This window comes from Harpia harpyja, chromosome 21 (assembly GCF_026419915.1).
Source record: "Harpia harpyja isolate bHarHar1 chromosome 21, bHarHar1 primary haplotype, whole genome shotgun sequence".
Classification (NCBI taxonomy): domain Eukaryota; kingdom Metazoa; phylum Chordata; class Aves; order Accipitriformes; family Accipitridae; genus Harpia; species Harpia harpyja.
In genome coordinates, this window is record NC_068960.1 from 16,783,696 (window position 1) to 16,808,437 (window position 24,742).

General features: G+C 44.3%; 2 protein-coding genes and 1 long non-coding RNA gene across 17 annotated transcripts in view; 1 reads left to right on the forward strand and 2 right to left on the reverse strand.

The window, feature by feature from the left end:
* The first annotated feature begins 817 nt into the window (after positions 1–817).
* Positions 818–19,284, forward strand: MPG (N-methylpurine DNA glycosylase). 5 transcript variants are annotated; one of them, XM_052773202.1, is made up of 7 exons: positions 818–950; positions 2,691–2,840; positions 3,665–3,777; positions 7,423–7,570; positions 8,198–8,423; positions 11,591–11,795; positions 18,759–19,284. In XM_052773202.1, exons 5-7 carry the CDS (start codon positions 8,202–8,204, stop codon positions 19,151–19,153), a joined length of 822 nt encoding a protein of 273 aa, XP_052629162.1. In that variant the 5' UTR covers positions 818–950; positions 2,691–2,840; positions 3,665–3,777; positions 7,423–7,570; positions 8,198–8,201; the 3' UTR covers positions 19,154–19,284. The 5 variants fall into 5 exon arrangements, with proteins under 5 accessions (XP_052629162.1, XP_052629164.1, XP_052629163.1 ...); XM_052773204.1 differs by lacking the exon at positions 7,423–7,570; XM_052773203.1 differs by lacking the exon at positions 2,691–2,840 and having other exon boundaries at positions 833–950.
* On the reverse strand, positions 12,401–16,932 carry LOC128134919 (uncharacterized). Its single transcript, XR_008232880.1, has 2 exons — positions 15,408–16,932; positions 12,401–13,452 (listed from the first exon to the last, which is right to left on the reverse strand). It is a non-coding gene; the product is annotated as an uncharacterized LOC128134919 (long non-coding RNA).
* A 2,396-nt stretch (positions 19,285–21,680) lies between the features above and the next one.
* Positions 21,681–24,742, reverse strand: part of NPRL3 (NPR3 like, GATOR1 complex subunit) — a 46,192-nt gene continuing 43,130 nt past the window's right edge. For all 11 annotated transcript variants that reach the window (XM_052773200.1, XM_052773201.1, XM_052773191.1 and 8 more), the window contains one exon: positions 21,681–21,935. In XM_052773200.1, the coding sequence (XP_052629160.1) occupies positions 21,770–21,935 (166 nt within the window). In that variant the 3' untranslated portion in view covers positions 21,681–21,769. The remainder of the gene's footprint in view (positions 21,936–24,742) is intronic.

Here is a 24,742-nt window from a genome sequence, read left to right on the forward strand (position 1 = left end):
ATTTCACCTCACCACTGGACTGTTGGTCCCCATTTCAGCCTCCATAAGAACACCCTTAGCCACTCGTACACCTAGCTGCACCTCCAAAGCTGTTGATGTCTCCTAAAATTTTAGTCAGCAAAGTAATTTATCCTTCTTCCTTGCAAATTCACAAGTGGGGTGGAGACTAAGTGCTTCTTCTCTGCATCGCTGGCTCCTAGCTGGTGCTGTCCTAGCTAGTGCTAGCCTGGAATCAGTATTTTATTATACAAATGGGAATAAATTCCTTTTGATCCATCAGACTTTCCCTCATACTCTTCATGCAAACACTTGGTTTATGAATCAACGGCCTAACTTTCCCCAGAAAGTTGTGAGGAAAATCTTATTTTGACCCCATTTTGACCATATGCTCCATCTGGCTAAAAGCTGAAGCCAAGAATTTTTTCTACAGGCCAGATACTTGTTGTTCAGGGAACTGAGGCAATAATTAACACAGCTCTCTTTAAAGCCAGCTTGTGACCATACGTATTCATGGGAATGTATATTCACTCCTTTATTTTTCTAAGCATTATTAATATGAAACAGCAAGGAGTGTCAGAGTGGATGCTGAAAACCAGGGAGAGTTCAAAGACGGCCTGCAGAGGGTCTGTGGTCCAGAAAACAAGAGCTACGATGAGGGATCAAGCCAGCTCAGAGAAAAGGCTGTAAATCAATTTGATTGTGGACCATCGCCATCTACAGAGTGAGCTGTCAGGTAAAAGAGAGCTCTTCAGCCCTAACAGCCGCAGCGCAGCTCTACCGGCACCTCGCCGCCCTCAGGACCGCCTCCCCTCACGCCGCGCCGGGCACGCCCCACAGGAGAGCTCCCGGCTTCCGCCGGGCCTCCGGCTAGGGCCTGCCCGCGCCCCCCCGCGGCGGTTGTAGGCCGCGGCGGGAAAGCGGCCGGCGGCAGCGCGGTGAGGCCCCGGCAGGTGCGTGTGCGGCGGGGCCGGGGCGGGCCGGGCTGCCTTGGGGCGGGGTGAGGGAGCTCCGGCTGCTAACGGCGGGCTCCGAGGCCTGGGCCGCGGTGGCGGCCCCAGCACCGCCCGCCGCGCTCGGCAAGGCCGGCCGGGCCCGGCCGGCCTTGCCGAGCGCGGCGGGCGGTGCCGGGGCCTCCCCCGTGACCCGCAGCAGCGCAGGCCCGGCGCTGCTGCTCCGAGGGCTGAGTCCCTTTAACAACATGAGCGTGCGAGTTACTGTACTGTGTAAAAATACTGTACTCGTCGGCTCTGCTTAGTGCCACGTTAACCGGTTTTGCATAGAAAGATTTCACCGGCAGAAGTCGTAAATGGTTCCCACGTGTGTAGTAGGAAAAGCTGTGATGGGTCTTGCATTGCCTTCATGGCTATTAGTACTGTTTATTACCATGTAACAGGGCTGCGTATGGAAGTGACCCGTTCCAATACTATAAAAACTCTTTTATGTACATTGCAAGTCAAAGATATTGCAAAGACTATGCAATGAACACTTAAGGAAAAGGTTAACACCCCCATTTTCTGAATACAGTTCAGGTGAGGAGAAAGAGTGTGTGATCAGCTGGTTAAATAAGGTCTACCGATGATCTCTGAATAAGGTTGCACTGTTATTTCCTAGCTCTCGTGTCACTTTTGTTCTGCAGAGGCTTCCTTTGGCATTTTTGTACTTAATTAAATAAGCATTATGAAATTGGTAATATATACCGTAGAGATTTTGGGAGGAGAGTGGTTTCACAGTTAAGCGGTCAAAGAGCAGCTGCTGTACAGATGTGCCACAAAAGTGGTATGGTTTGGACCCTACAAGGAGGAAAAATACCCAGTCTACAGAAATGTGCTGCAAACCTGTTTTGAAAAAAATGAGGCTTTTCTAAATAGGATTGCCATGTTAGGAGCAAGGCTACTGTGGCATGATGGGAGTGCCTTTGTGTTCTACTGGTTGAGATCTGTGTCTGACTCAGATTTTCACAGCCTCTACAGTCAGCAGTGATTTGCTGGTTTCCTGGAAGCATCTTTTTATAGAAGAGACTTTTGCTTTTGTTCCTCTGTTATATCATCAGAAGTGTTTTGTCTCACTTGCCATTAGCAAGCTATTGTCACATACAGCATATTATCCAAAGCTGTGCGGGAAATTGTCCTCTCTCCTCAGATGCTTCTTTGTTTATATAGGGCCTGAAGGCTTTGTTCTAGTGTTTTGAAAATGTCCACCACTTTCATGGTGGACATTACATCAGCTATTTTTCTTCACCTGTGTTTACACTCGTACCTCTGCAGACCATCATCTGTTAAGGCTTTGATCCAGTGTTCTGTGTTCTTACTATAACTGTTTAACAGTGTTTGGTAATGCAATGCAAAGTACACACAAATAGTTTCTCTGTAACAAGGATATACTGTACAGATTAATCCTGAATCGCTAAATGTAGGACAAGCCTTTCCTCTGGTTGAAAATAGAAGAAAGGGACCTTCTTACTAAAGAGAGAGGCTCATAGCATGTGCATTGAATCAGTCCCAATTTAATCGCCTTGAGCATCACCTTAGCTGTTACTGAGCCTGTCTCTTGACTGATTACAAAGTGTGGCTGTGATTCCCTCCACGTGGTTTTGTTGGAGCACTCAGGTTCTCTGTGCAGAGCATGAATACTAAGGCCTTTCTTTGAGTAGCTTGGCCTGAAATAATCTGTTCTCTTTCTCTCTCTTTAAGTCAAAGACTTCTCATAGGACTTCATACAGTCCTACTTTGTAAAACAGCAGTTTCTCTGAGCCTAAGCCTAGGGCTGACTTCTCAGGAGGAGGTGTGAAAACCCTCCACTTCCCTGCTCGTGTAGGGAGCAACTCCAGGATCCTTTTCCAGGTAAATCTTTGTGTCTTTGCTGTTTATGTTTTTCTTCCTAGTCTTTAAGTTACTGGTACTTCAGCAGGAACTCTTTAAGTAGAACTCTCTTCGTAGATATTGTTCAGATGTTTCAGCATTTGAGTCATAAGTTCTTTTTGTCAGTGCATTAATGAAGGCTTTGGTGAAACATCTTTGGTCATTGAGTCAAACCCCCATGCCAAAACTAAATAATTTATCATGCAATATTAAGATTTGGGGAAGGAATGTGTTTTCTAGGGTCATTTTGTAAGATGGGTACCTAAGGCTTAAGTATAACTAGTTCTGTATCCCCTTATATAGCTCTTTCAATATGCTTTACAAATCAGGAGTGTTCTCACTGCCATCATACAGGTGGAAAAGAATAAGACTTATAGCTCTTGGATAATTAGCCCAATATACCCAACGTACATTTGCTACAAATAATTTAGATACAAAGAAAAAACCTGAACTGCTGATGATTTTGAATCCTTATGTCCATTTCCTGATCAGTGTTTGTGGCCTCTCTAAATGCTGCCTTGGTTAACTAAATGCTGGCTTGGTTAACTCAAATCTCAGGAGGCTGAGCTAGCTAATATCCACTGTTAGTATTCTATTTAACTTGTTTGGTTTCATTTAATATGCAAGTTTGGCACTCGCTTAAAAATAGCAGCTAGAATGTTGAGGGGGGGGAAAAAACCCAGAACAAAACAAAATGGTTTAAGAGAGTCAGCCAAAACAGAGCATAATTTTGCTGTGAAGGCTTTTAGGGTTTTTCATAACTTTTCATCACTCTCCCTCACTTTTATCTTCCTTGTTCTTTACAGAAGGATGAGTAAGTTTCATTCCAAAAAGCTCAAGATATCTAGTAGGCAGTAGGAGCGAGGACTGGAATTGCAAGGATGCCTTGCAGGAAATGACATCCCTGGCACTCAGTAAGGTGAATAAAACCATTCATTTTGCCATACTTTTGACATATTAGCAGGATTGCATATAGTGTCAAAGTCTGTCTGTGGAGAGATTGACTTAATATTTATAATTATAGTATATTACCTTCTGCCTGCACTCTTCTTTCAAGAAGGTTTTTTTGCCTGCTTCTCACAGTGTTGTCCAGGAAGCTATACATTATTAACTTAATTCTGGTTACTAATAGGTTAGACTAGACAGAAAAGGTGGATAGAAATCCTCATTGAAGGATCTGGCTTAAAATGAAGTGTCTGTGTAAGAGGTTACAGAACAAATAGAAAACAGGCAGGAACAAGTTGCTGAACCAGATGAAGCCCCCAGGGACAGTTCTGCTAACGATGGTCTCAGCAGTGAATGTGTCACTACTTTTTAAAGAGGGTGCAAGGGGAAATCTGTGGACTGCAGACCTGGAAGTTTGACCACTACCAACTGAATTAGTAGAAAATATGGCAAGGTAGAATTGTTGGACACCTGCATAAATATTATATAGTGGGGAAAGCCAATGTGGCTTTTGCAATGGAAAGTCGTGCCTTAAAAAAGAGTTGGAATTTTCTGATGGTCCAAATAAGCACGTTGAGAGCTCTGGCTTACAGTCTGTACTCAGATTTCAGGAAGCTTTTAAGCAGGAGCCCTCACCTGAGCAGCCCTTGACATAATAAGGGAGTTCCCTGTCATAAATAAACAGTTGGTGCAAAGATAGGAAAGAGGATGTGAGTAAATGGGCAGCCCTCATGGTGGCTGGAGGTCACCATTGGGGTGCCGCAGGGATGTTTTGTAAATGACCTGGAAAAACAATGTTTCCAGCTGGCTTTACCTTATTTGAGGTAGTAAAGAAGAGGGCTGAGGGTGATGAATAGCAAGTGTAAACTGATTCATGTGGGTGGGGAGCAGTCCTAATTTCACACACTAAATGAGTTTTTGGAGCTGTAATGACTAATTCTGTGAAGCTTTCTTCATCAGTAAAGTCTCTGTTTGGATAGTTTTACACAGGCTCAGGGAAGACTGCATAAGCTCACAGTTCCTAAGTACACAGAAACTGTGCCTGGTTCAGAAGGTTCTGGTCTAGAGACATGGCGGATGTGTGGAGAAGCACTGTCTGCTTATTCTGTTCTTCCCTGGGCTCCTGCTTTTGACCTGTGCTGGAGAGCAGGATACAGGGAGAGGTGTCCTTTGGTCTGACCCAGCATTGACCGTTTATATACTCCCACATAAAATCTGTACAACTGGGAACTGGTATGAGGAATTGTCTCTCCAGAAGTGGCAATGTATTCTTATGTACACTTCATCATGTTATCAGAAAGATGTACGTGCATGAGGAAAACTTCGCAGCTGCAGCTATCTGGACCTGTGAGCCAAAAGTACATGCAAATAACTGGTGGGATTTTTTTTTTTTTGCCTCCTTTTAGTGAAAGCTCATTAAATACATAAGGAAATACCTACAAATGCAGTCTTAGGATTAAAGAAGCCTGTGTAGACTCAGTTGTGCCTTGACTACAGGGTGTATCTGCCACTGAACTGTATTTTACACAGATTTTCAGTGTCTCTCTGATTCTGGCTTGCAGGGTCCCTAAATACTTGCCTGAGGCTAGCCCAGTAGCCCTGAACACTTTAGGCACTTGTGCAGACTTATTCAGCTCTTGATCTTCCTTTTCTGACATCCATACTTTTTTTTGTGCATGTGTACACACATGTGCTTAACAACTTGTAGCTAGTTTGGTTACAGCAGGGTTAGTAAAAAGAGATTAAACCCACAGCTGACTCTTACTTGAGGCACAGAAGTAGAATTTGTTTACTATACAAGCAAGAAAATCTAGATAGAAATGAAGAGTTGCAGAATTTGTCTGTAGACTTACATGTGAAGATATCGTGTCTCTTACTTCCCAAATACAGAGGGCTTGGGTACTTGGTATGTACTGTGTTCTACAGTGTGCTTTTTCATAAGCAAGAAGGGATTTGTATATACAAGCAACATCCTTTATAGAAAGTGTAGATAGGCTTTGAGGCATAGAGTTTTATATTTCATATCTTGGTATGAACAAGCGGGGAGACAAAGGGTAGACTGGGGTTTTTCTGGATTTCTGAGACGGCATTGCAGTCCCCTCATTCTGTGTTTTTGCTTTTAAAGCAATCACGTTTCTGTATGTGACCCATTTCTCATGACTATAAGGCAGTTTCCTACTGCTATGTCTAATGAGAGTTGAAGATGCTGAGATCTGTATAGGATCAGCCCATAGCAATGAAATTACAAGTGGCCTAAGGCTTCTGGTATAACATTTACGTGAGAGCACTTGCAGCTTTTAAGAATTACTTAATTGGAAATGCAGTAGGTGCCAGGCAACTCAGATCCTGTTTCTGATGTCGCATTCCATAAAAGCACAAATTACCAAATGTGTTAATGCTCCACTCAAATTGGCCATGTTTTCAGCGTGTCTTTATGTGTGGCTGATGAACTGGAAGTTCCAGTTAATACTGTCAGAGAAGTCTGGAGGTACCATCTTCAGTGTGAAGCATTCCCTTGACTGAGCCTTTAGAGGGTCAGTCTGATGTGGGGTAGTGTTCCTCCTCTGCCCCTTCCTTCCTGCAACCCTTTTTCCTATTGGCACCCTTTTTCCTAGACAGGACTCTCATTTGTGAAGGCCACCAGGCAATTTTTTCTTAGGCAGGCTGGTGACTTCTGACAAAATTTTTAAGAATTCCCACCAGGTGAAAGCCACAGTTCAGAGCAGAATGCCTGGCATGGAGCTGGCCATTCTGTGGCAAGTCTTTGACATTACTGAATTATTGCAATAAAGAATTAGATGTTTAGAAAAAAAATAAAAACATCCCACCTCTCTGCCAGTCGTGCCAATGTGAATTTTTTTTTTTTTCCCCCCCTGCCTATTTTTATACGTTTGTGTCTGGATTCTTCTGAAGTGAAATGTAACACTCACTGTTGGGGAATTGGCGCTGGTGATCCGTAGTGTAGCAATGCTGAATTTCTTTCAGTGTAGTTCAAGGAAACTATTACCGGTGGATCGTTCTTTGTGAGAAACATCAGAGCAAGCTAAAGATTGGTTTTGATGGTTAAAGTTTTTGTAGTCATTTTTAAAAGCTGATGATCTCATGAAAAATGAGCGGTAACAGCTACTTAGGTATATACTTCCCTTGCAGGTTCAGTATATAGGATTCTTCCTCCATTTCTAATTATGTGGGATGTTGAACCTTTGCTTTTTTCCCTTGTATCTACATGTGGTTGAATTTCAGAACTGATGAGGCATCTTCTAAAACCTAGTGTCTTTGCATTCTCTTGTAAGAGTCCTTTTCTGAGGCTGACACTTTGCAAAATTAGTGCAATTAGGGGAATTTTAAAAGTTTGGTTTCAGCTTTTTGTGTATTCATTATAGGAGAAGTGCATTCCCCACTGTTCTCATAGCCTTTTGTATAAAAAAGGCTAAAGAGCACCTCCAGCAGTGCCCCAGCTGGGAGATGGTCTTTTGCTAGACCAATAGAAAACTGCAAATTATTCTTGAGTTTGAGCTAATGATGCACCGTTTGAATCATGATCTCTAGCTCCAAAATCTCTTAGCCTATTTCAAAGTGCTTTATACAGTGAATAAATAATTTTGTTCCTGTTTGACAGGTGTAAGGACTGCATCACAGAAAAAGAAACATTAACTTTTTGAAGCTTGCATAGTAAATTGGTGACAAACCTAGAAGAACAATCGCAGGTTATGTAGTTGCCTCAAATACATGCTGTTGACTGGAACAGACTACTCTTCGTCTTTCTGGTAGGTTGAATTTAAAGCTTATTTTGTGGAGGTTCTAACACAAATATTTCTACAGCATGATAAACAAGTTTGTCACTGTGACTGTAAACAGGGCATCTCCCAACTCAAATGTTCTGTGTCCTGTGGAATTTTAGATTCTGATCTGGTTACATTACTGTTTAAAATGATTGATACATGACTTCTGTGGACTTTCTGAGTCAGCACAGTTTTTTGAGGTGGTTGTTTCCTATTTTTTTCTGTCTGCTTAACAGATTACATTAGCTGTAGGTAAAAAGTATATAGCACTGGTTCATTTTTTTTTCAGTTTCTGAATTTCCTAACCTAACAGTTAGCAAACTTATTTTTACTGCTAAGTGGAGCAAAGTTGCTTTTTATCTGCAGTCCTTAAAAGAGGAATACTCAAACTGCAGTTTTCTATTTGCTTATCTGTAAAGCCCAATATTTGCCTAGCCTGATGTAGACACAGCTAAATCTGTCACCTGCTTCTGTAGCTTGCCGAAGTTGTCCAGTTAGTTACAGCTTTCAGATTCATTGTTGTGAAGAGATGTGTAAAAATAAGAGTTTGTGGAAATAAGTTACTTTTAAATAAGCTTTATATTCCTAATTACATTTATATGAATTTTCTAGAACTATGCCAAGAAAAAGAAAGCTGTTGGCTCAGTTAAGCGCTCTCCAAAGCAACTCCAGCTTCCCTCCATTTGATGCCTTGGAGAACCCGAATGCTACACCTGATGGGGATTCTTCTCCAAAAAGCAGCAAATATTTTGCGATAGAGAAAAAAAATTCTTCCCAGCTAGAAGATGATTTTTTCAACCAGCCCTGTATTAGTCTGGCCAAGTCCTTTCTGGGACAGGTAAGACATGAACACTGAGATTACTGTACTGGAGCATGTGCTAGCTAATAACTTGGTGTAAAAGGATGAAATTCTTTTTTTGCCATTTGACTCCAGGGCTTTGCTATTTTAGGAATACAGCTCTCATTCCTTCTCTTGTTAAGTGCAGTGGAATTTCAAGACTAGTAGCCAAATCTATTTTGGATGAAGTCAGAGGAGTAATTTTTCAGGTTTGGTGTACTGTCACATTTCAGAATTAGTTTTTTGTGGAGTTGTTCTCCCTTTTTTCTGGTTTACTGAAATGTACTTTGCTATTTGTGGTTTGAAGGTTGCTTCAGGCCCATTATTTTCCATTCAGGTATTCCTTTATTAGTTTTTGGCTTTGGATTAGCCCAGTGGAAAGTAATGCTCTGCAGTCAGCAACATCTCCTTCTCTGCCTCCATTTTACTATCTTGTGATGCTAATAGCATGGCAGGCCCTTGGCCTTTCTTGACCAGTATCCACTCTCATAGCGTACTCGAATATTTAGTTCTTATCTGCAAGTTCAGCAGAGTGCTCAATACATTCTTTTATGCTGCCCTGCATGCTTTGAAGATTGTATCTCGTACTACCTGCTTTTATTTTTGCTGTTCTGAATAACTCAATATTGTCAGTACACATGGTGAGCTCTCTAATGATCACTTTTCTGAGGTTATTAACACAAATATGCAAGGCAGGACAGGCCCTAGCATGGAGACGTTTAGGACACCACAGTCCCATAGCTAAACTCTCTTCACTCTGAAAACTGCTATTCCTAACTTTTGTTTCTGAGTTTTCAAGCCATTACTTGTTCCTGAAAGGACCTTCTCCCTTACCCCATTGCAGAAACTTTGAGGAATCTTTGGACCTGGTTGAAAGCCTTTGGAAATCAGAGTGGGGGAAACTAAACGTGTCTCTTCTGCTTAGGCAGTCCTTCAAAAAACTCTCCTGCTGTTTCCATGGGAGAGAGTTCCTCCAGTGTTTTCCCTATAAAAAGTTCCAGTCTGGGACCTCCTAAATGCAATTGCAAAATTTGTTTTTAGTTTCACTGCTATGGTCTTATCTTCTCTGAGTCTTTTTTATACCTTTATTGTCTGTAGGGTGAACAGACTCTCTGGGTTCTCATTGGTTTAGATAATTTTAGGAATTTGTTCCACAAACTGTTGGTTTTGGCCTATCTTACTGTGTCTAGCTTTTTTTTTATTTTTTAAGTATATTGTCTTGCTTGTAATTGACGCCTTTGCTCTGCTTTTTAACCCTGCTGGGTTTTTTTTGGTCTGTCTTAACCTCTCTCTGATATGTCATGTGTGTTTGCTATCTTTATAGACATCCTGCTAGAGGCTTGCCTTTCCAGCTTTAACCTTTGGCTGCCTCTTTTAAGTTCTTCCTAACAAGCTTCCTCACTTTATGTAGTTTCCCGTTTTTGCTGGTAAGCAGAATTCTGATAGATTATTTTTGGACCTTAATGCTTGTGGAAGGATGCTGAACTTTATATTTCATTGTCATGACACAAAGTTGTTTTTCAGGGATAAGTCTTTGGAAAAGACTTTGCATTTTGCTCTGGATCAGTTTAAGAGTTCGGTCTTTTCTTATGAGATCCCCAATTACTCGCCCTGCAAAGCATTTGATGGTGTCTAAGAAAATATAGCCTGTGTCCTGTCCTACTGTGATACTTACTTGGTCTACATGAGGATACCTGAAGTCTCACAGTACTGATGCATTTTTTGTTGTCTTAATAACTCTGACATCCTTATGCATTCAGTTACCCTGGGCAGGTGATATTTTAGTCCTAATTCTATACTTTTCCTATTTAGGCCTAGAATTACAAGCCAGGAGATTTCTATCTTAATTTTAGATTTTCTCTCTAGTATAACCCCCAGTCTCCCAGGACCCAGTCTATTCTCTCATTTTCTTAGAATTATAACTATATGTTATCATTGTTATTATAAATGCCTGCATGCTCTTAAAATCATAACCTAACCATTGCATTTCATCATATTGAAAGAGAAATGTGGCCACATGGGTGTGCTTTTGGGGTGTTTACAGGCAGTTACTAAACACCAGTGCTTTTCTGAAGTCACTGCATTTTTCATAAAAATAATAAACTGATTGTTTTCAACAATTTGAGAAGTACTGTAGGGAAACTGTGATATACCGGAGTTGCAACATTTGAAACTGACTTCTGAAGCATCCACACTGGATCAGGTCAAGAACTGCATTAGTAGTCCAGCACAAACATCTGTTAGGCATTAAGCTTTGTTTCTTGAAGGTCATTTTTGAGTGGCTGGTTTTCAAATATGGAAGCGCTGAATATAATATAATTAAACTGATAGCTGTTGCCTAAATAAGACTATACTGCAGTATTTCTTAAACACACATTAAGTAAAATAAGAAGTTTAGAAATCAGGTCAAACCATAAAAAACTTTGTACAAAGTTTAGTGATTGTTTCCTTTTTAAAGAGAATCTTTTCGCTGTCATGTTTTTTTTTCCCCAGCATCTCCTTTGTTTTATTTAAGGAGGTACCAGCAGCAAGGAACACAATGTAGTAAGTAAGATCTGTTGCTGTCTGCCTGAAGCCAATTCCCAGCTCTCCTGCACTGCCCCTTTCTGTGGTGCAGAAAATACAGAAATAGCATTGATACTCACTCTGGTCATGATTATCTCTATGGTCAGGGACTAGGATTTGTTTGAAACATCTCTATGGAGAGAGACTACCTAATCGTGGTCGTTATTTAATTGTGCCACTGTCATATTTCTTCTGATCTAAGGAATATACATTCATGATGCTTCAAGGTTGATATTGGTGGTACTTTTTTGCCTTAAACCTGGTGGATTGCGGTGGAGAATACAGAAAAAAACCACAAAAGCAACTCTGTGGGCTTTATTGTATATAGGATCATAAATTGGTTCTTTATGATACTGCCACGTCTAGATGCTCCAGGCATTTTGTGGGGTGAAGGACAGGTAGGAACTTCTTGTACTGGGCTGTGGCCTGGACAGTAGAAGCTGCAAAAGTTCACTTTAGCCTACAGACTGGACTGCTAGATGGAGAAGAGAGTATGTAGTACCATCAGGTCCTTTTTTCCAACTTCTTTGTTTCCAAGCTCTTGTGCTCTGATTATTTTGTACAGAGGGTTGCTAACTGATGCATTCTGACCTCTTTTTCAGATTTTAGTTCGCAAACTTCCTGATGGCAGAGAACTCTGGGGGAGGATTGTTGAAACAGAAGCTTATCTGGGTGGGGAAGATGAGGCTTCCCACTCAAAAGGTGGGAAGCAAACTCAACGAAATGCAGCAATGTTCATGAAACCAGGAACTCTGTATGTGTATCAGATCTACGGGATTTATTTCTGCGTGAATGTTTCCAGCCAAGGTAAGTTGAGGCTGAAAGATTTAATGCCTATAGGATAGGGCTGATATGAGCTCCCTATGGGCTCTGTGAAGTCAATGACTTGCTGTCATAATCTTCCCTTGGGACCTGGGTTTTGCCATTGTGAACAGTATGTAGCTGTTGACAGACAGTGTATTAACTTTCAAGATTACAAGTAGGGCCTATCTTCAGCTGCACAGTGACCAGCCCACTGGGGTTTCGGTCCCAGCTGTGAGCTGTGTGAGCTGTTCGGGCACAGAAATAAAGACTAAGGACTGGAAGAGAATCTTGGTAGAATGGAGCTTTCAGTTTTGATGACCTGGGCTGCTGCCTTATTCATGTGATTCAGTGAACTTCATTCCTTGAAAGTAGTGATGTAGAAGTAAATCTGCAGTCTAACGACAGCCTAAATCTTGGCATCTGTTGTCATGACAAGAAACTCTTCTGTCTCCTACCTTTATCTTCAGAAGCTGTAAATGTTGGGGAAAACAAAAAGGTCTGAGGTGTCCTAAGCTTAAGCAAGGAGTCAGTGTAGGAGCATTTTACCTGCTTTGCTGTATCTTAAAACAAAAAAACCCAAAACCAAATCAAAATACCCAGACTGTTACAGAATCTTCAATCTTATTTTATTAGTCTCAGGATGATATAATCAACCCCTAATCAAATTATTCTGGAATTTACTGAGACTGTCCTTCCACAGCTCCTCTCAACATGCAAGTGTTACTTCTAAAACTTGGGGTTTTTTCTTTCCTGTAAGAATGACAGTGTTTGCCTTGCAATAAAGCTATTGGTTAATTAGACACGTTGAAATGGCAGCAAGTATTTCTTAGATAAATACTAATTTTGTTAGAAAAAAATCTCAAAAATAATTTCTTTTCTTTTTTGCCATTTCAAAGTTATAGCTTAAAAAACCCCACTGCTTGTATATTCCTAAGCAGAAAGCAAATGTTGTAACAGTGACCATTAATCTTCAGGTTTTGGCCTTTGGACAGGAGCCAAGCAGAAAAACAGTGCCAGGTTATGCTGTGTGAGAAGAGCCTGTCTTTCTAAATGGAGGTCTGGAGTCTGGTGGATGAACACATGTGAATTTCATTATGTTGCCTCTGCCAAATCTGTTCATATAATGAAAGCAGAATTGTTTGTTATTCAGGATGGGATTCTTAGTGTTTGAAATATTAGGAATAATAATTTTTATTAAAAAAGATCCTTAGCCTTTGAATTCTAAAAAGATTTCTTTGAAATTTATACTTTGGGAAATTTTCCCTTATATACCTGTTTAGTTTTGTAGCAGATCAGTTAGAGAGCTCACTGTTGTGATGGATTTAGTTGGATTTTTTGTTACAAACTTACTCTCCATTAGTCTGTCATACATGCAGCTATGCTGACACAAGCACAGCTGTCACTACCAGCTTTGTCAGGAACGCACTGAAGTAAATCGCATGGCTGTGCATGTTGTATATCAGAGATCCATCTACGTAAGTAGGATTTACTCCTTCAGTATATTTGCCCATGTGCAGATGTGTTGAAAGAAAGAATTTTAGGAGGAATCATACCTGAGATGCTTTTCTCATCTCAATATACATGGAGAAGAAGCCTGTCCTGTCGTTTAGTCTGAGGGAAAGATTGAGGATGTCAGTCTTTCGTGGTGGCTCTTATGCACCTGTGTAGGAGGCAAAAGCATTTCATTCTCTGGATATGGGATGGATCTTGGAAACTCTGATTTGAATCTGGCTTTGGCTGTGCAGAAAACAAAAGGAAACACTGGCAAAAAAACCCATCTGTTGTAGCATAGCTTGGTCCTTCTTAGTAGCACAGACCGTGCTCTGTTTATAGCACGAACTTCTGATGTAATAGGTTTCATCATCTTTATGCAGGGAATTTGATGCAAAATATCTAAGTACTCCAGGGTCTCCCTGGGAATGCTGCAAAAACCGGAGTGACTGACCAGGAGACTATAAAAGGAGTATGAACATATTATTTCTGAAGGTGTTGCTTGGAAAGACTGAACACAAATTACTGAGAGAACACTAAATGCTTTTCCTTTTCAAAAGGCACATCTCCAGTGATGTCCCAGAGCTGCATCACAATTTTCTTGGCTTTTGGCAGTGCAAAGCTGCAGAGTTCCAGGAGTTAAACAGTGGAGAATGTGGAATGCTTGCATCTATTTCCCATGTATTATCATCTTCCTGTGATCTCCCAGGATCTTTCATATTCTCCCCTCAACTGTCTTCCAAGCTGAAGGTTTCTAGTCTGCTTAGTTCTTCCTTGCTTAGGCTCTTGCTCCAAAGCTAGTCTGTAACATTGATCATCCTGGTTGTCTGTCCCTCAATCTCTTCCAGTTTTGTTATATCTTTCTGTAGATGGAGGGGAGGAGCAGAACAAGTCTAGACATGCACACAAATTTCGGGACAGCAGAGCAACTTGCTTTAGACGAGTAGTTGGGGTTTACATCTGGGAATACTGTATGGCATTGCTGCAGCAAATTGGAGCAGTGGAGAAGGGGAAAGGTCTTTGGGGGTTCCCTGATGTCTTCAAACACACACAAATTGATCCCATCTTAAGCCATTTCAATTTTGACCTAGGTGCATTTAGCAAAGGTCATACTAAATGACATGAGAATTAGGGGAAAACCTGAGGTTGATTTCAGGAGAAATCAGTTCTAGAGATTTTCCAAGTGACTCCTGAAAGATGTGTCTGTTTGGCCATCGCGTGGTTTGCATCAAAATACTCATGCAATCATACACTGATTTTTAACAAAACATTTCTTTCTGGAGACTGTTGGAACAAGCATGTAGATTTAACTGAGATCTAGTATGGTTTTAGGTGGTATATTAAAGTTAGCATAAACTAATAATCACAAACAAATTCTTAGCTGGCTTAGAGTAAACTATCTAGTTTTGTAGTGTAGGCAAGTCCTTGTACTGCTTAAATTACAGGATCCTTGTGGGAGGAAGGCAAGCAGTTCAGAGAACCAGTATATATCCTCTTAAGTACTGGCAGTGACTGCTGTCCTGCTGCTTCTCAGACCCTTGAACTGAGTGACTGTAGAACTGATTTGGAGCTGCTAGCTTAATGAAGGCAGCTGTCCTTTTACTGGAGAGAGAATCAGAGTTGCTGCACTGTCCCTGTGTTGTCTGTGCCTGCCTTCTTGGCACAGACACTGCACGGGGCTGTCCGAGACACACATGCTGTTGGGACCAGGCAAGCAGCATGAATTGGACTGTTGCAGCAGACTTTGTTTTAAAAAGTAGTTTCACACTGACTTGAATCATGCTGGGCCCTTCTTGGTCCTTAATCAGCTCAGGATCTGAGGCCCATACAAGATGTGCAAAGCTTTATGTGCTGCTTGTACTTGGTCCCCTCTGCTTAGCTTGTCAAGAATGGGGTATTTAGTTCATGAGACTCTAGCTCTTCAGAGACCTTGTTTTGATACGTAACCTCGTAGCGTCATCTGTTTTAACACCAGGTGGAATAAACCTTCTTTTGTTTTCTATGTTTGGCTTACACTAGACTTCAGGCTCAGCAGTATCACTCGGGGATAGGAAAAGGTGTGTCACCAGCAGAGCTGTGCTGGCAGAGTCCTTGGTAGAGCAGCTACAAAAGCACAGACCTTACCTTGAGAGCCACCACCACTGTAGTGTCCTCAGCAGTATGTCCCCAGCCCAGGCTGATGCTGCCAGCAGACATCACAAGCACTTCAGCTGTAGCATGTTGTTTTGCCACTTTGCTGGGGGAAGAAGTTGTGGCTGTTAATGTGTTCAGTTGAGTTCACTTCAATGTATCTTTGTGTTCATAAAACCATAATGAGTTGAAGGGTGGTCTCAAATATTTTTTGTCACCAAGGAAGGGGAAATCTTTGTGCACATCACTGAGATAAAGCTGCATCATATGTGGGATTTTACTGAGAGAGATCTTCCCATCACTGGGTCAAATACTGCTACTGCCTGAAGCCATGGTGGGCATCACTATATTGTTTTTTGGAGAAATCATAGATGATAGAGGAAGAAGAGTTTATAGAAAAAATATAACCAATGTCTTTCAGTCTGCATGAATCTGACAGTACATCCTGAGCGGCACAGTAATCTTAGTACAAAGAGCTTTCCCTAGGGTTAAGAGGGACGTTGGGCTTCCCTCACTTCAGGAAGAGGGTAAGTGCCAGTCAAGCTTCTCTTTGACTTTGCTGTGATTTGTTTCTCTGGAACTTGCCAAGGTGTGCATTTTGCTGCCAGATCTGAAAGAATAGCTTGTAAAATTGAGATCCCAGTGATGCTCTACCCAGGCCCAGGGTCACACTGCATGGACTTCTCCCTAACTTTCAGATCCTAGACTAGGACTTTGAAGGAAGTGTTTCGGGAGCTGTGAGTCAGACGGGTGGAAAGAGAAAATTTTCTTCTCTCCAGTGGCCAAGAGCTGTTTCCAAGAATGGGAGCTGGAGCCGTTCCAGGGAAGGAGCAGCAAGCAGTGCAGTGGGGGTGTGGGACTTCCCTATCGTTTTATGATTTCTAGCTGCTCAGGGAGGGAATTGGCCTCTGCATTGTTGTTAGATCCCAGCTTTTAGCTCTGAATGCTAGTCATTATATGGAGTGACTCTTGGGCATGGGAGGTAGATATTCGGCATCTCTGGACTGGCAGTGCTGCTGATGGCGTGTCAGCAGCCGTACCCATGTTGGGCAGATGCTGAAGCCAGATAACGCCTGAGAGCAAACTGCTGCAGGCTGCAGAGAGGGAGGGCAGAAGGCTGAAGCACTCTGGCAGGCAGGAGTTGAGTCAGAAGGATTCAGCTACTCTTTGATAGTTAAAATAAAACTTCTGATGGGCAAGTATGGTCAGGAGGACCCAAACATCGGCCCAGGGGTGTGGGGACAGATTGGGGCAGAGAAGGCAATAGCTCATTGTGGCATCCCCACGCTCTTACCCTGCCTTCTGTCTCCACCTCTTCCCAAAGCTCTTGTGGTGTTGCTGTTACATTCAGGGGCTGCTGACTCTGAGCAGACCACAGTGTCTGTGTTGTGCACAGCTAGAAAGAGTGTGAAAACTTTCTGGTGGAAATGCAGAAAGAGCAGCCAGAGACAGAAATGCCAGGTACCCTCTGCCGTGGCTCTGCTGATGCTCTGGCAGCACCTGCAGCTTCTCTGAGTGCTTGTCTCTCTTCACATGAACACCCAAGGACTCGGTTCAATTCAAGTGTAACCACGGTTCCCACTTGCATGTGATGGATGAAAGCAAGTAGTGTAATTAGTGATCGCTCAGAATCCCACAGTTGTTCTGGCGAGTGAGGCAGCATCCCGATGCAAAGGATGTTTCTTTGTGCATGGATAAAAAGCAGAATTAGGACACGGAGCATGTTCTTAAAAATCTAAAATGACCTTTAAGCTCTAAATCACTGTAGTGCAGGGAAGCAGCTTTTCGCTGCCAGATTAGCATCAATCCCCTTCCTTAGAGAAGGGAGTGCCTGGGAACAGATTGCTGACAGCTGTTGGAAATAAGTCTGTTGACTTCACCGATCTGTACTGAGGGCAGCAGGGGCTCTGAGCAGGTTCAGGGCAAAAGGCACACCTCGCAAAGCCAGAAATCAGGTCCTTGGTTGATAGGCTCAGTTGGGAGCCCAGAAGGGTAATTTAGTGTGGGATTTGTACAAAATATGAGAGGGATTCTATTTTTGGAAATCGCAGGTCCTTAGGGATCTGTCAGTGCCTACAAAAAAAGCCTTTGCCAGGCATGAGCATGGCTCCAGATGTTTGAGGCTGGAGAGGGAGAGGGGATTCTTGTGGAGCGGCATCACTGAGCACGCAGATGCTGGCGAGGAGGAATGCCGTGGGTGGCCCCAGCACAAGGGGTGCTGTGTGGGGCAGCACACAGACCGCTTTACCAGGCTCTCTCCTCGCCCACTCAAGGTCATGAGAAGACCTTCCTTGCTGTCCAGTGGAAAATACCAAGGAAGTGTTTAAGTCCCACTTAGGCTGGAGATCTTGTCACAGGGGAACGTCTGTGCCCAGAGCTACATCTTTGCTTCACTGTCACCAAAATCAGGGAGGGCAGCTGGTTACAACAGCTGCGGGGGCTGGAGTTTCCTAAGCTTCCTGACAGGGTGCAAATCACATTTGAGAAGAGAATCTGTCAGTTTTCTTTGCTTCTTGCCATAGAAAGGCCTTCTCTGCTGAAGTGATGCTCCCACAGCCAGAGACTGTGCAGCCCCATCCTGCCCCAGGTTCCCATCTTGCAGGAGCTTCCCTGGCACAAGGGTTCGGATTGCTCTCCATTGTAGCTATGCAGTTACCCAAAGCCATGGTCATCCCACCTGCTGTTACACCTCCAAGTGGGTGTTTGAATTGGTAACACCTGCAGCTGGGGCTCCCTCAGCAGCAGCAGCAGCACAGACAGCAGCTGCTCTTGGTGCCTGCAGCTCCTTCCCAGGTTTCTAACTCTGCAAGCTGCCTCTTTCTGCTGGCAGCATCCAGACTCATTCCTCTTCTCCTTTGTTAGCTGAAGTTGTTGTAATTATAAATCCATTGGGTTTGGGAGCAGCTTTGGATAGCTTTGCCAAAACTGAACCATATGTGTATTTATTCCTGAACATTGTGCTGACATAAGAAAAACCTCTTGCCCTCTGGCAAGCCATGGAGCAGCAGCTAGACTTAGTAACATCAAGAAGTGGGGTTGGGGAAGAGCAAGTCAGCACTGATAAATAAAGGACACAGAGCTATGGGACACCAGATATTCAGAAGACAGAAGGGAGTGCACTGATCACGGGTTAGCGGCTGACTCCAGAGCCTGGCATTTGAAGCGAAGCGGCCCGAGAGAATAGGACAGACCCTGTGATTGGGTGCTGCAGGCAATTCCCTGCCCCATCAGGCTAAGCTCAGCCACAGGCTCAGAGCTGAAATGCTCCTGCTGGTGGCGGGGCTGAAAGCTGAGCTGTTCTTGATGAACAACGCTGTACTAACACATGGTTCTTGTTCTGCACAGGGGAAGGGGCTGCAGTATTACTTCGCTCTTTGGAACCTCTTCAGGGTTTAGATGCGATGAGAGAGCTGCGCAGTGCTTCAAAGAAAGGACCCACAACGCTGCTGAAGGACTGGCAGCTGTGTAATGGGCCCTCCAAGCTCTGCCAAGCGTTTGGGATTGATAAGGCTTTTGACCAAAGAGACCTGACTCAAGATGCAGCCATCTGGATGGCACCTGGACATGACCTACCAGGGGAGCAGGACGTGGTAGCCACAACAAGGATTGGTATTGGCAACAGGGGAGAGTGGGCACAGAAACCTCTCAGGTTCTATTTACGAGGAAACAAATTTGTGAGTGTTGTAGACAAGAAAAGAGAGAGAGAGATGGCAGCAATGGGACACTTCTCTTGCAGCTGACAAGTCTTGCAAGTACGCTACTGACCAGGATTTGAGCTGTGCTCTGTGTGATAGCTTCAAGCTGTCATGGCAGCAGCTAAGGCAGACATAGTGGCTCAGGGGTTTTTAACAATAAATGTACTTTATCACAATGAATGGGGCAAGGTGGAATTTCATTTGTGGGGCAGACTAGCCATGGGTCTCCCAGCCAGAGCTGAGGTTGGTTTTGGACGTTGAAGGCCACTTTCTCCGTTGCCAATGGAGCCAAGCTTAATTAAGGTGGATGAATGGTGAAGGTTCACGGCTCTGACCTGCTGTGCTGCTCCCATCACCCCTGGCCCTCCGTAGAGGCCATCACTTGGTTGCTGCAGGGGAATAGTCAAAAGACTGGATGGCAGCAGGGCTGACTGAAAGCTTGCAAGCTGGGAGAAGAGGAGGTAAAGGAGGGATCTTACTGTTGTCTACAACTACCTAGTGGGAGGGTGCAGAGAAGACAGCCAGGATTTTGTCAGACAGGATGAGAGGCCATGGGCACAAGCCGGAAAACAGGAAATTCTCATTAGCTGTATGGAAAAAATTTTCACCATGACAGTGGCCAAACACTGGAACAGGGGCCCAGAGAAGCTGTGGGGTATTTAAACCTCCACTGGACAAGCTCCTGCGTGACCTGATCTAACACATTTTCTTTGTCCAAACCTCTGCTCAAAAGACCTCCAGACACCCCTTCCAACCTATACCAGTCTATAACATCCAGCTTGAAGAACAAGAATGTCTTTTGTTTGTTTTCCCAGCTGCTTTTGAGACCAGTTCAAAACTTACCAGTGTGTGAATCCCAACACAGAGAAAGCACTGATGCTGAGATTTCTGTGGTGCTGCAGCCTGCCATGAGGTATGGGGGGGGGAAAAACCACTAGGATTCAGGGCAGAACCTGCAGAACTGCAGCACGCTGGCAGCTTGAAGGGTGACAGGGACACCCTGTCCTCGCTACCTTAGGATTCACATGCAAGGAAAAAAGCTCAAGTTTTTCAAAACCCTTGTCCCCATCACATGAAAAAAAATCTCGTTTGGCCCCTTCTGAACAGCCCTTGTTAATGTTGATCTCAGTAGCTCACCTTGAGACACAGTTGCTGGGGGCTGGTTTGGACTGAGGCTCTACAATGTTGATCTGATTTTTAGGTCGGATATTGCTTTTGCTTTTATATAACATCCCTGCTTGCAGCTGCAGGGGAAGTCTCACTGAAGGGACTGTAAGTAGCTGTCATCTGGTATCTGATGCACTGTGGACACTGCGCCTTGCTGATGGTATATAAGTTATATAAAGCTCACAGTTTCACCCAGTTTGAGTGGGCAAGTGAAGCTGCTCTGTGAGAGCCTGCAACTCTGGCAAAAACTCCAGCTTGTGTGTGTGGTATAAGGGAAGGTCTTAAGGAGGAGCTTGACAATCTTTTAAGAACACACACCCCTGGAAGCCTCCACCATGGAGGTAAAGGTCTCCCCCACCCTTCCCTGGGTGTGCAGCACAGTGCAGTGAGCCGCTGTGGGGAAGTGGCCTCACGCAGGCCAGGCCTGAGCCAGCATAAGCTCCTGCTGTCCCCAGAAACAGGGCTATCGGCTCTTGTTCTAGCCCTGGCACAGCTGGAGAAGCCACATCAGGAAACACAGCCACATACAGACCTGTATCTTGTTTTTTCACCTGGCTAGCTTTAACCCAGGCCAGGTTCCCAGTCTGGCTCCCTGCAGCCACAACCATGCTTGCAGGGAGGGGAATGGAGGAACAAAACAAGCCCTAGGGGACAAGTCTGAGTGCCCTTAGCACCAGCCTCTGGCTCTGTGGAACTAGTATGTCCATGCACTTGCAGGTTGGCCAGCTAACTTCCAGTCGTGCTTCCCAACCCCAGCCAAAAACTGGAAACCCTGAACACCCACAAACACATAGGGAGTTCGGTGACAGCTATGCTCCAATAGACACTTAGTAATAAGGGGAGAAGAAATAATAAGCCGTAACACACTGAGCAAGTCATTCCCATTCCCATTTACTTGTGATACTTTGCCTTCCTACCTATGTCCTCACTGCTGCCAGATAACAATGATCGAACAGCATTCCTCAATGCCCAGGGACATTTCCCTAAAAGCCAGGCCAACTCCACTCTGCCCTTGAGCAGAGGCCATGCGTGTTTTGCCATGGGGATAGGCTGAATGACCCAGCAGTCATGTTGGACAGCAGAGAAAGCATCTCAGATGCACCAGCATACACCCAAAGGTGAAGTACTGTCAGTAACACTGCAGTGGAAATCTTGGACCACTCTCACAAGCCCTGGGGAGGGAGCAGGGTCAGGGAAGGGCTGTGAACTGGCAGCTCCCATGCTGTGAATGTGGCACAGCACGAATCCAGGCTGAGCAAGCGCATGCTGTCCTGCAGCAGGCCCCAGAGCCCTCACACAGACCGGCCTCAGGTGTCACCATAGGGAGCAGATGGGAAATTGAGGCACAGAGGGTGTCATGGTTTAACCAGGGAGAACCTGCTCTGTGTCACATGGCAAGAAGGAATTGAAATCACCTCCCTCCTTTAGTTTTTAGGCATCTTTTAGACTATCAGTATGGAGAGTGTAGCAGGTACCCTTCCTTTGCCAGTAGAGTCACTTTAAGAGAGACTGAAAAACTGAAATCACAGGGTCCTCATGGCTGGTCACCACCAGCACACTGCGGAATTTGTCAAACAGCATCAGCAGCTGGGAGCGACGCATGTTCTCATTGTACATGATCTCCTCCAAATGGTGTCGGCCTCGGAAATAGTGCAGCAACCTGCAGGGAAGGAGAGCAAGAGAGGCACGTGAGCCAAAAGCAAGTGCACAAAGCTAGAACTGATACTGCCACCCTCAAGGTTTCTTCTCCCATGGGACCCAAATCAGAAGGCATTTGGGTTGTGTCCCTCATTTACATGAAAAGTGAAGTATATTAAATTGGTTCTTACCTTAGGCATGCCTACCACAGAAATCACCTGGAAAAGCAGGGGACTCCCCCACTTTGGGGCTTTGCAAAGGTCCTCCTTGTATCAAAAGGTTTCCTAGCCTGGGGCACTTCCTGAGATTGTCAATTTTCAACATAGTTTTTACTCCAGAAATCAAGGAGCCACAACTGCCAACAAGCCTTGAGAAGTCAGGATGTGGCAGATTTACTTCTGCCCTCTCTTAGCTGGGTCTACAATGCCCTTCATCACAGCTCTGCATCAGAGGCCTAGGTACCTACACTTGCTTTTAGAATGAGGAGCATATTTTTTCCCCTCACAGCAGCCCAAAGGGCTTGGTAACTACAGGTCATGCACTCTTGAGGTTTTGTCAGCTTGGGTTAGGTGGAACAGTCACAACAGGGAGATGGAAATCTTGGTGACAGGCACCACAGAAGCTCTGGGAGTTATAAAGGCCCCAGAGTGCCCCAAAACCTTGAAGCCTAAGCTCAAACCACACTGGCTTCTTAAATTCTCAGTTCTTTTTAAATAGAGACAGCACAGATACCCCTTTGCTGGCCATCAACATCCTACAAATATCAGCTAACCTCGGCCCTGCACAGTCAATCACGGCAGGGTCAAAGAAAAACCGCTGCAGCCTCTTCATTGCAGCAAGACCCTGATGACTGAGGACCTGCCCCCCAGAGACCCTTCAGAGCCGTAACACCAAGCCAGCCCTCCAGACGAAGCTCAGGTTCACTGCTCAGTCTCTTAATTGTCTTAACAACCGCCCAAATATAGGAACCGTACTGCACATGTCACTCAAATACTCCTACCCATCAAGGCCCAAACACATATGCCAGAATCACTTCCCCAGCTATGCAGACAGATGTGTGTCTGCAGGTGTTACACATCACACTCTGCTCTGTGCTTCAGCAGCTTTTGCTCGTGTTTCCATACCCATCTGCAGTTTAGGAATATGCTGGCCTGCTGCTTCATGCCAACTGACAGTAAAAATGAGTGGAGATGACAAGATCTGTTTTCCAATTCATTCAAACAGCCCTCATGCAGGAACAGCCCTTGAAAGACACCAAATATGCCTTAGAGCACTCCTGCGTATTTTCACATGACAGCAGGATGGGGCCTCTCATGCTTTCCCTGAAGGACTGACATTTGCCTGGCTGTCTTCTGCTGCTCAGGCTAGGCACTCCTGTCACCCATTACCCTTCATGGGTGACTGGAAAGGAGTCACTGTGCACAAGTCTCCCTCCATCACACCCTCCCTCTACACTGCACAGAGTAGGTTTCACCTCCAATCCACTGCCATCTGTGTTTCTCTGCTCCACAGTTTGCCACGTCCCTCCTCTCACCCCCTTCTTGTTCCTGAAACAGCTGTACGTAAGCTCAGAGCCAGGAGCCTCACTGCCTCATCCCTGCTGGCAGCCCAGGGCAGCCCCCAGCACACTGCAAGCTCCCTTCCACTTTGATGTTCATCTGCCAGCTCTCAAGTTGGCACCATTATGTAGAACACAATTGCTACATCTCTGTACCTGCAGTACAAACAAACAACAGATGGACAAGCTCCAGTCATATTTACCTTTCCACTATCTGGTCTGTGCATTTGCCTTTTGCAGTATCTCCCACTGGGTATTTAAATCAGGCTAATTGGCTTCCTCCCCTGGGCCAATGGCAACCAGTGTGACACTGAGAAGTGGCCATTAGCAGGAACAGCATCAGTTTGTGCGTGTACGTGTCAAAACCAGACCATTCCCTGAGGTATTAACAGAAATTTTTGTATATTGTATCTTATAACTTGTATCACTGTTCAGAAAGTGATTCTGAAAAAAATTTAAAGCTACATATTCTCTCCCTTCTACAAAGCTGCTCACTGTGATTGCCCATGCTGTCATCTCCTGGCACAGCTGTCTTCTGTGCAAATGATTATGACCTGGCTTTCAACAGCAACACAGACCAAGCAGGAGTTTTCCAATAAATAAATCCATCCTACATTCAAAAAGAGTCTGGATTTGTAACTGGTCAAGATGAAATACTTTCCACTCCAATAAAAGCTAGAGAGGATATTAAAGAATATCACAAAAATGCCGGCTGGAAGACACCTCCAAAGTCTAGTCCAGCATCCTGCTCCAGCAGGACTACTGCCAATGCTGTAGCTTTTTCTAGCCAAGCTCTGAAACCCTCCAAGGATGGAGATCCCCCTACATGCCTGGGTAATCTGTCCTGGGCTGCACCACCCTCCCAGGGAAGAAGTCTTCCTAAAAGTCTAACTAGAATCTACAAAGCTGTGATTTGGGGCTCACAGCTCCAGTGAAGACGGGCACTACCTTCGCCTTTTTGAGCAATGAATAATTATGGGACCCAAACAGGAGATAAGATGGCACTTCTTGGGGCAGTAACACTACATTTGAGTCCCTTTTAAGCTGCACAGATTCGTCTGTTGACAGATGTGCACTTCCAGATCCAGATGGATGGAAGCTTATTGCTTTTCCATTGTTCATCACTCTTCTGCCCTCTTCAAGTGATAAGAGCTGCCCCTCTAACAGCAGTGTAGTGTTTTTAAATGCTTAAAAAAAAAAAAAAATTATCTCAGACTAGTCATTCAAATAAAATTAGCTTATTCCTGGCCAGGGAGATATCCCTTCCACCA

What these genes read in the sequence shown, in the direction of transcription:
- MPG (XM_052773202.1), top strand. Translation starts at nt 8,202, where the DNA reads ATGCCAAGAAAAAGAAAGCTGTTGGCTCAGTTAAGCGCTCTCCAAAGC. An exon ending in CCAAGTCCTTTCTGGGACAG is followed by an intron (nt 8,424 to 11,590) that starts GTAAGACATGAA and finishes CCTCTTTTTCAG; the next exon opens with ATTTTAGTTCGCAAACTTCC. An exon ending in CGTGAATGTTTCCAGCCAAG is followed by an intron (nt 11,796 to 18,758) that starts GTAAGTTGAGGC and finishes TGTTCTGCACAG; the next exon opens with GGGAAGGGGCTGCAGTATTA.